This window comes from Herpailurus yagouaroundi, unplaced genomic scaffold, assembly GCF_014898765.1.
Source record: "Herpailurus yagouaroundi ecotype Mexico unplaced genomic scaffold, PumYag 28, whole genome shotgun sequence".
Lineage (NCBI taxonomy): Eukaryota > Metazoa > Chordata > Mammalia > Carnivora > Felidae > Herpailurus > Herpailurus yagouaroundi.
Genome location: NW_024412376.1, coordinates 137,336,389 through 137,347,052, shown reverse-complemented (window position 1 = coordinate 137,347,052; position 10,664 = coordinate 137,336,389). Strand labels below are relative to the sequence as shown.

The 10,664-nt window shown below is 43.2% G+C and overlaps 1 protein-coding gene across 1 annotated transcript; it reads right to left on the bottom strand.

Annotated features, from left to right (window-relative positions):
- Positions 1-9,757: 9,757 nt before the first annotated feature.
- LOC121037062 (40S ribosomal protein S27-like) lies at positions 9,758-10,117 on the bottom strand. The gene has a single exon (XM_040486046.1). The coding sequence runs from the start codon at positions 10,064-10,066 to the stop codon at positions 9,812-9,814; it is 255 nt and encodes an 84-aa protein (XP_040341980.1). The 5' UTR covers positions 10,067-10,117; the 3' UTR covers positions 9,758-9,811.
- Between the last annotated feature and the right edge of the window lie 547 nt (positions 10,118-10,664).

Sequence of the window (10,664 nt, the reverse complement as noted above, 5' to 3'; positions counted from 1 at the left end):
TTAAAAGCACATGTCAAAAATAATGAAGTGTACCACTTTATAATCGCCACTGGTGAGAATGGCTACACAATCAAGAAGATGGGCAATAACAGGTGTTTGCCAGGATACAGGCAAATGAGAACCTTCATATACTGCTGGTGGGAATGTGAAATGACGCATCCAGTTTGGAAAACAGTCTGGCACTTCCTCTTTTAAGGAACGTAGAATTAACTGTATTACCCAGAAATTCCATTCCTAGGCATACACCCAAGAAAAATGAAAACCTAAGTCCACGCAAAAACTTGAACATGAATGCTCATAGCAGCATTATTCATAATAGCCGAAAAGTAGAAACAACCCAAATGTCCATTGACTGATGAATGGGCAAATAAAATGGGAGACATCCATTTAGCAGACTAAAGGAATGAAGAACTGATACATGCTACAGGTGGATGAACCTTGAAAATATCAAGGGAAGTGACGGAAGCCAGACAGAAAAGGCCACATACTATACAATTCCATTTATGTGAAAGGTCCAGAATAAACAAAAGTGGATTAGTGATTGCCTCGGATTGAGGAAAATAGTGGATTGGGAGTTCATGACCAAAGGGTACAGAATGTCCTGAAATCAATTGCGGCGATGGCTGTACAGCTCTGTGAATATACTAAAAATGATTGAATTGTACACAACAAGTAGGAGAATGGTAAGGTATGTGAATTATATCTCAACACAACGGTTAAAGGGTAATAAAGTAACAGACTGCTAAGTCATTTCAGTAAGCTTGGACGTTTAAAAGTTTTTAGAGTACAGGTAGTAGACGTGTTAAGTACCCCCATCAGAGATGTGTCCAGCAATCCGTGGGCTTTGACTTGCCAGTAGCTTTTGATAATCTTTCTAGCCCACAGCAGCAGTTTAAAAGTGAGAAGCTTCAACTTTGGTCTTTGTTTAAGAAATAGTTTTGTTTATCTCCGGATTGTAAAACGGAGGAAAAACACACTGAGGAAAAACTCTGGAGGAAAAACACACTGAGGAAAAACTCAGAAAAGAAGGAGGTGAAAGCATAAATTAAAGAAAACAGGTAACCTTGTGACTCTTGAGAACAATATTCCTTCCTGAGCCCTTTCCAGGTTGGAAAATGTAATCTAGAACTTAGGTTTTAGAGGTCCCAGTTCTCACACCATGTACTTACATGAACGACGTTTTGACAGAACCTTCTCGAAAATGATCACTTGAACCTGAAAACCCCATCCTTCTGAAGGCGAATTTCCAGTCTACGTTACACGATGCCCAAATGCAGTGACCGTCTGTATTAATTTAAAAACACACCCCGCTAATTTTGCACAGCCATTAGAGAGCTCCCCCACCCCACCCCACGATTCATACAGAATTTTTCTTTGTATATTATTAACATTTGTACCAGGTTGTGATCTTACTCCGTATTTACTTGCTTCTGATTTCTCTAAGCCCTAGATGCAGACCTCTGGAAATAATGGGCTCCAAGGGAAATACTGCTGAGATCTCCAGGCCTAGGAGACACTGGGAATTACGCCGTCCCCACAGCAGGCTCTTGGCATGGGGCTGACCTAATACATCAGGGGAATATAGTAGCCCATTCTTTGTCAGGAGGGAAGAATGGGTTAATTATTTGCCTTAAGTCCACCAAACTAAGGTTAGCCCTTCGTGGAACAAATAACTTCCCCTACCTTTGAATCGTCCTTCCAGTAAAGACCTAAAATAATTGTAAATATTGTTCAGATAAGGCATCAGCCCTCTTACACTTCTGTTTGTTCACAGTAGAACAGAACAAATAAGTATTTGTAATACTTATTTGTAATTTGCCTTCTGAAATTACTATCCTGAGTTGGTCTTTTAGTACGAGGAAATTAACTGATCGTTAATCAGAAAGATGTACTGCTTTCCATAGGGAATCCATTTCCACGAAGAAACATAACTAGAAACAATCTTATCCTAACTCTGTCAGCACTTTCTATGTCCCCCTCACTCAAGGCTTATCTAATATTTTTATTGCTGGTTATTCTTTTACAGGAAAGTGCTTTATTTTCTCAAATGGTTATAAATTTTTTTCTTAAAGTTATATCCCATAAATGTCTTTTTCTCTCTCATAGCACTTTATTTAAGGTCAAGCCCTAAATATTTCTTGATGAACTATTTGCCAGTGGGCCTGGGGGGGCGTTCCTGCAGTGTGGGCATTTGTGATCCAATCACGCAGTCCTTCCTATCTTTCTGGAGGCACGGTCAGAATCGCCCTGTCCACAGGAAAGCAAGAAAAAGCAGCTTGTTTAGAGCGAAACCAAAACACGAGGCAGGCTGCTGAAAGGTGGTGAGGTGGCTCTTCATTTGTAGCAGTCTTCCAGGCCTTCTACAGATTTGAAACATTTCAAAATCAAAAGTTTAAGAACAAAAAGCTCCACACCTAGTGGATATCCGTGAATTTTCCGATATCGTGAAACTTCCCCGTGGGGTACACCTGCACACAGTTGTGAGAAATCCAGTCGTTAAGGGGTAGTAAGCCGGCGGATCTTCTGGCCTGTTTTCTCCACAAGGAGTAGTTATGACACGCTCCTCCTGTTGGGCTGTTTGTGTCGCTTCAAAGGCCATTTAGGCCGAGGCATGAGTTCGGTCCTTCGTTGGCATCACGTGCCCCTGGGATGGTTTCTGTTCATGGCTGTTCTACATGTATTGGGATGAGTCAGTTCATATTTGCCCATTTTTTACTGAGTTCGTCATCTTATGGAATGCAAGAGCTCTAGGTACAAATGTTTGGTTCGTTAGATGATCTGCGTATGTTGTTTTTAAAAAAAAAAAAAACTTTTTTTTAACGTTTATTTATTTTTGAGAGGCAGAGAGAGACAGAGCACAAGTGGGGGAGGGGCAGAGAGAGAGACAGAGCACAAGTGGGGGAGGGGCAGAGAGAGAGGGAGACATAAAATCCAAAGCAGGCTCCAGGCTCTGAGCTGTCAGTACAGAACCCGACACGGGGCTCGAACTCATGAACCGTGAGATCGTGACCTGAGCTGAAGTGGGACACTTAACCGACTGAGCCACCCAGGTGCCCTGATATGTGTGTGTTCTAAATACAAATCTTTTGTTACAAAATTTTAAAAAGTTACACACTTATGTGTATCTCCAGAACTGAGCCCCAATGTCATATCCTCTCTATGTTCAGCTTCTCCAATGGTTTATTTCAAAGGATGCTAAATTTCAGCAAATAACTACATGTTTCTAAGGACCCAAGACTTCTGTCTGTAACCCTGCTCACTTTCTGCATAAAAGTTCCTGCCACAGAATTTCAGATATGTACTTCCCAAACCTTGATCAATAAACTAACTGGATATTTCACAAAGGATGGTCCACAAATTCAGAGTTTGTAGTTTAGAAGAGGGAGATTCAGGTATTAACCAAGTAATCACACAAATGCAAACTTTCAATAGTGACAAGTGCAATGTAACTCAGTAGTAGAGGGATTTGATCCAATAAAGGAGGGAAGTGAAAGAAGCTTCTGGAGGAAGATAAGGGGAGTTGGCCAGGAAGAAGGTACAGCAGGCGCAAAATAATGTGGGTCTAAAAGAAGAGCTGTGAATATGGAACCCAGAAAGGAGGATGGTTCAAGAGAAGCTTGAAGATATGAGTAGGAATTTAGTCCTCTCTCATCTTAGGAACAATGGGAAGCTACCCAAACATCTTTAAAATCAGGGAGCTGGCATGATCCTGCCTGTGCTTGGCATGGACTACTCTGGTGGGATTTGTGGAGAACATGTGGGAGAGTACCCTCCAGTGTGGGCAGACCAGTGAGGAAGCTTTACAGTGGACTGAGCAAGAGACCTGGGAAGTTTGGTCCAGGCTTCAGTGGCAGTTCAGTAGAGAGAAGTGAACTAGTTCAAGAAATATTTCTGTTCAAGATACAGTCATCGGGAATTGGCGATGGATTGGAAATCAAATGTGGGGGAAAGACAGGTGTCAAGGATGACACACAGATCCAATGAATCCTACCAATGTGTGAATCAGCACATGAAAGGCTCTGAGAAGTTCTGCAACAGTTCTGCAGAGTTCTGCAACTAAGCCAGCATGTCCCACATTCATCTGACTCAGAATCCCCCTGTTCAGTTACTAAACTTCCTAGGAATGTAGTTCAGACAATTGAGTTAGCCTACGTGGGCTTTTACTTTGAACAATTCCAAATATTCTTCACATTTTTTTGTGTGTGTGAAACCCCTGTATTAGACTTCCAGGGCTGCCAGAATAAAACATCACAGACTGAGTGACTTAAGTGACAGATTTCTTTTCTCGGGGTTCTGGAGGCTGGAAGTCAGAGATCAGGTTGTGGGCAGCTTTGCTTCTCCTGATGCCTCTGTGGCAGCCTGTTGCTGCCTCTGCACAGGCTCATCCCTCAGTCGGCTTGTCTGTGTCCCAGTCTCTTCTAATAAGGACACCAGTCTGATTGGATTAAGGCCCACCCTAAGCATCTCATTTTACCTTAATCACCTCTCTAAAGGTCTCTTTTCCCAATACAGTTGCATTCTGCGGCACTGAGGGTTATAGATGTAACATACAAATTGCCCACATACGAACTGGCCTACAACAACCCCAGAGCCTTAAAGTTCTCTTCTAGAGCTCGAACCATCATTGAGCATCCACCCCTACACCACATCCAAGGTCTGGTGTTCCTGTGTCGTGAAGAGTCATCCTGAAATGTTTCCGTCATCAGCTCTCTCCCAGTACACGCAGTGGCAAGATTTTTGTTACTCAGACTTATTAGTAACCCTATAAAAAAAAAAACAAAAAACCAGAAGTAAGCAAAAATGCAACATTCAGCATTCCTCTGATCAACCCCATACCCAGATACCAAAGACGGAGATGTTAGCGGAGAAGAGAGTTTCTGGATTTTTCTTCTAACCCGGTGAGACCAGCATTTCACCTTGAAGGCACAGAGCACACAAGGGCGGGTCAGCAGTGTCCTGCTCAGATGGACTGTGCCTGCAGCCCGTGGTCAGGCATCTGTGAGGGCAGGTCTTTTGTGTGTGGTGGGGGCGGGGGGAGGAGTACGCAAGCAGTTTGGGAGATGCTCCCTCTCTGCTCAGATGGTGAGTCATTCAACGTTTTTGTTTCTTCTCCTGGGAGAATGGCCGAGAAGTTGGTGCCAAGAGATGGTTCTATTTTTAAGAAACAAAAAAACAGGGGCACCTGGGCAGCTCAGTTGATTAAATGTCCAGCTTCAACTCAGGTCATGGTCTCACAGTTCTTGGGTTGGAGCCCCGTGTCGGGCTCTGTGCTGACAGCTAGGAGCCTGGAGCCTGCTTGGGATTTGGTGCCTCCCTCTCTCTGCCCCTCCCCCACCCATGCGCTCACGCTCACTCTCTCTCTCAGAAATAAATATTGAAAAAAATTTTGTTTTTAAACAGAACACTGTGCATGTAAAAGTAAGACAAAAAAGTCACTAGTATAGATGGTCAAAACTGTACAGATGTATTGAGTCAGCAACTCATAAAAGCCACCTGAGAAGTGAATATTTTATTATTTTGTATACTATCTTATATTTTATATTCTCCACCAAAGTCACCTTCAGTTTTCCTGTGTATCTAGTTTCATCCACGCTTTTAAATGTCATCACATCATCTTTATTGGAATTAAGTCCCAAATGAATTCTAAACCAATGAAAACTCCCTGCTTATTTGCTGATTATATACAATTTGTGTTAGGGAATGAGCCAAAATTTCTTTTCCTCCTCAGTCCTCTTAACTCTCAAAGTCTATCTGCTGCTTTTTGGAACCTGGATATCACTAATTGAGTTGTTTTCTGAAATGCTTCTGTATTAGTCCAACAAGACGGGCAGAAAATGCTTGGTTTACACTTCAGTCAAGATAGATTGTTTGGTTGGGGTGCCTGGGTGGCTCAGTCCATTGAGTGTCCAACTCCGGCTCAGGTCATGATCTCGCGGTCCGTGAGTTCGAGCCCCGCGTCAGGCTCTGTGCTGACAGCTCGGAGCCTAGAGCCTGCTTCGGATTCTGTGTCTCCCTCTCTCTCTGCCCCTCTCCTGCTCATGCTCTGTCTCTCTCTCTGTCAAAAATAAATAAACATTAAAAAAATTAAAAAAAAAAAAAAAGAATAGATTGTTTGGCCTGGCTTTACAAAGAACCGTGCCTCTCTCCGTAATGACAGCACTGGAGGGTCCACAAAAATGAAGTGAATGGAACAGATCTATCTGAAGTGGTTCGGCATGGGGTTGCTCTCTCTAGTCCAATTCTGGGATGCGTTCCCCCTACACGTGGCCAGTGTTCATGGGCACCGTTTCATGGATCAGGTTTGAATATGGCCTCTAGCCATGGCTCAGCATAAAGGAGATCAGAGATTGGCCTGTCTTGGTTCCAGGCTGGTTTATTGTTTTATTCCTAGTACATACCAGTTTCATAGATTCTTTTTGGTGCTATCACAACTGCTCCAGGGCTCCTAAGGTCTCGTTAGTTCAAATCCACCTTCTGCCACGTTAGTGCCTTGGCCTTTTGTCAGTCTTAGTTGAAGGTAACAGCCCTGCCCTCTCCTCACATGGGTGGCTCTGCAGGTATCGGGAGTCACGAGGACTAGGCAGCCTGGTAATTACATTGTTTATTTACCAGTTTCACACAAAACCAAACCAATCCCAGGCCCACCACCAAGCAGCCTTTAGGGAAGTAGATTCCAAAAAGCTTCACTGAAACCACTTATTTAGTGACTCAGAGACGCTGAATCACTCTACCGAGCGAGAAACACTTAGACCAAACAACCAAAAACGCGACCTTTGTCAAAGGTTTATTGAGAAAGGAAAGCCACAGAAGAGCTGGGGGTGTCCAATCCAGGCAGCTTTTGTCACACCACTTTGCCAGGTGACGATATCCTATGACATCGGGAATGAGCTTAAGAGAAAAAAAAAAAGAGCGAAAAGGAAGGTTTGTTTCTCTGTCGAAATTGGATTAAGGCTACTGTTCCTTTTTATGACTTACACTGTGCATCTTCTTCTCTCCCTTGAGCTCACTATACCCAAAACATACACACACACACCGTGCCATGGCTTCGTAACGTATTTAAATAATACATTCTCCTAAAAATACCTGCCGTCACAGATGTTATCCTCCTCTCGGACATCTGCTTGTTCTAGTCCAAGGCTGTCTGCAGCTTCTGAGGATGTGACTCAGCCCAGAGCTTTTTGTTAAGCAGTCAAGGGCGCCATTAGCATCTCTACGTGAAGAGAACAAGTGTAAAGTGATTAGTGCAGCACCTGGGACAGCCTCGTGAGCCGTGGTGGCCATGTAGTAGTGATCGAAGCTGCTTGTCACTGGATGGAGCCGATGCCTGTGACATTCTAGGATCCATTTGTTGAAGTAGGGCAAGAACCAAATGAAATGCTTTGCTTGTTTCAGAGTACTTTCCTTGCCCAAAGATGAATGAAATACTTCAGAAGGCAAAAAGACGTTTACCTACACACCTTCACGTCCTTCAGAATGAGAATTTTTCAAGCTGCAGAAAAGCTGGAAGAATAGCGCACGAACCACACTCACCGCCTAGAATCTGCAGTTAGCTTTTCTGTTTGAACCACCTCATTATCCATCAATCCATTTTTTTTTAACTGCACACTTTAAACTCTATTTCAGAGTATTGTAGATATCAGTTCATTTCAAACATTGTAGCATGTATTTCATTAACCAGGAGTTCAATTTTTACTTACAGTTCTCTTTTTTTTCTTTTCCCTCTTCCCATCTGTCCCTCTAGTATCATTTACATACGGTGAAATACACAAGTCTGAGTGCGCAATTTGGTGAGTTTGGGCAGCTGCATGCAACCGTGTGCCCCAACTCCCCATCAGGAGAGAGAACATTATTATCACCCCAGGAAAATCTCCCTGTCCCCTTAATCAATCCTCTTCCTTACCCCCATCGAGTCAGACACTATTCTGATTTTTTTTAATCACTCTATTTTGTTCAAAACTCCAAATAAACGAATCATACAATCCGTAGGTCCACCTTTGTGTAAGGCTTTTATTCAGCATGTTTTTGAGTTTCATTCATGCCACTGCATATTCTTTTTTATTGCTCAGTAATATTTCATTTATAGTATTCCAGCATATTCTACTGTTGGTGGACTTTGGAATCCTTTCCAGTTTGGGGCTATTATGAATAAAGCTGCTATCAATACTCTTGGACAAGTCTTTATGTGGATATATATATATATATATGTATATATATTTTTTTCATTTCTCTTGGGTAAATATCTAGGAGTCAAATTGCCGAATCAAGGGTGCTTCCTATCCTTTGTATCCATGCCTACTGGGCTCAGATTTTCTCAGAATAGCAGCCCCTTCATGCATGCAAATCCAGAATATTCTCTTCTACATACAGTAGCAGAACAAAGGGCAGTAACAGTTATTTTTAGGCTCTAAACGTTCTCATTATCCTTTTGTCTGGACATGGTGTATATCCCAACCATTGTGTTGACATGTTGGTGTAGGGGGCACTGGTGGGAGAAACAGTTCTTTGGACATTGTGTAGGTAGCTCTCGTTTTTAAGTAGCCTCTACTGCACGAATACTGTTGATGCTACACTCTCTGTCTTTGAATCCTATTCATCAGGCATGTCAAGCAGAAAAGAGCAAATAGAGAACCTCCTTCTCTCATCTGTGGGCTAGCTGCCGAATTCACCTGGTCTGTCAGCATCGCTCCACTACACATTTCTTTTGTCAGATGCCTCTGCCATCCTCTGCTGCCTCCGCTTTAAACCCTCTGTCTGATCAGACCTCCGAGCCAGTCACCTTCCACCTCTCGCTCCTAGCCCTACTTCACATTAGCGGTTCTTGGCCAGGGTCACGTTTGCCCCCCAAGTGACAATGCTTTTGACTATCACGCAGTCAGAAGCTACTAGCATACAGCGGGACAAAGTCGCTGACCATCCTACGATGTGAAGACTGTTCCCCATATGGAGGAATTATCCATCCTAAAATGCCAACAGTGCTGAAGTTTGGAGACCCTGCTTCTAAAATAGAAGACATTAGAATGGGCTTCTTAGCATGTTTTTTGCTATGGGCTGTTTTTTTAGTCTGTTGAACCCTATGAACCCCTTCTCAGAATAATTTTTTTTAGAGTTTATTTATTTATTTAGACAGAGAGAGAGAGAGAGAGAGAGAGAGAGAGAGAGAGAGAATCCTAAGCAGGCTCCGTGCTGTCAGCACAGAGCCACCGACACAGGGCTTAACTCTGCAACCCTGGAATCACAACTTGAGCCAAGATCAAGAGTCAGACGCTCAACCTACTGAGCCACCCAGGTACGCCCACAATAATATTTTTAAATACACAAAATAAAATACACAGGATTACAAAAGAAATGTAATTTTCAATTTAAAAAAATTATGATATAGGAACACCTGCTCCTTTATAAATGCGTTAAAAAGGAATGTCTAACAGCAAGCCTAATAACTACCATAGTTACAAGGATAAACAATATTTTGAAATCTACAACAACTCTTTTTTTAAATTTTTTAATGTCTTTATTTTTGAGAGAGAGAGGGGCAGAGCATGAGCTGGGGAGAGGCAGAGAGAAGAGAGGGAGACACATAATCTGAAACAGGCTCCAGGCTCTGAGCTGTCAGCACAGAGCCCCATGCGGGGCTCAAACTCATGACCTGCGAGATCGTGACATGAGCCGAAGTCGGACGCTCAACCAACTGAGCCACCCAGGCGCCCCTTTAAAAAATGTTTTTAATGTTTTTATTTATTACAACTCTTTTTTTTTTTTAATCCAAAATCTGTTTATTGGGATAGTTCCCCACTCATGTTGACTCAGGGTGCGTTTAGTGCTGCTTCCGTCTGAAGGAGCATCCTTCTGTGAGCCTTGCTTTTCCTCCTGTTGGCTGGCACAGGACAGTAGAGCAGCCCACACGCAGCACCACCGTCTGCGCGCGGCTGAACACGGTGGTGATTTTGTAGCACCCCGGGCACTTCACGTCCATGAAGTAGGAGTTGGGGCTCTGCACCAGGCGCTTCTTCTTGTGCTTCCTCTTCTCCTCCTCCGGGGACGGGTGCAGGAGGTCCTTCACAAGGGGCATGTTCTCATGGGCAGGTCGTCACCGCCGAAAGGTATTTATTACAACTCTTAATGTAATGTGAAAACATCTGTGATTTCTATTAGAGACAAAGTCACAGGAACTGCTGATGATGCTGTCGTTTGATGGCCTGCATTAGAATAGAAGAAAATGCCTAATTTTAGTGGTTCGTGAAGAGGAGATGGGATTTTTTTTCTCATTTAAGTTCACAGATGCCCTGAATCCTATCCAAGAACCCCTTGCGGCTCTGCTCACCCCAGCTTACAAACTCCTACCTTCAAGGAGATTACCAAAAAAACCGAATTTATCTATATCTACACCCAGCTTCTCTGCCTTCCCTCTTCGAGAAAGAATACATGTCCCTCGCTGTCAGAGTGCACTTGCAGAAAACAGAAATTACATTAGCTGTTTCAAGCAAAATGAAATCTAATACCAGGAACCGGATGCTCAAAATATCCCTGGAAGGACTGGACTAGCAAGCTTCGTAACACTAAAAAGACCACCACAGAACTAACCCTCCCAGGAAACTGCTTCCTTTTACGCAATCAAAACAGAGGGGGATTGGAAATGGACAATGGGACTCTTGGTCCCAGGAGCACTG

Excerpts from the sequence above, each read along its gene's own strand:
- LOC121037062 (XM_040486046.1), bottom strand. The coding sequence starts at position 10,066 with ATGCCCCTTGTGAAGGACCTCCTGCACCCGTCCCCGGAGGAGGAGAAG.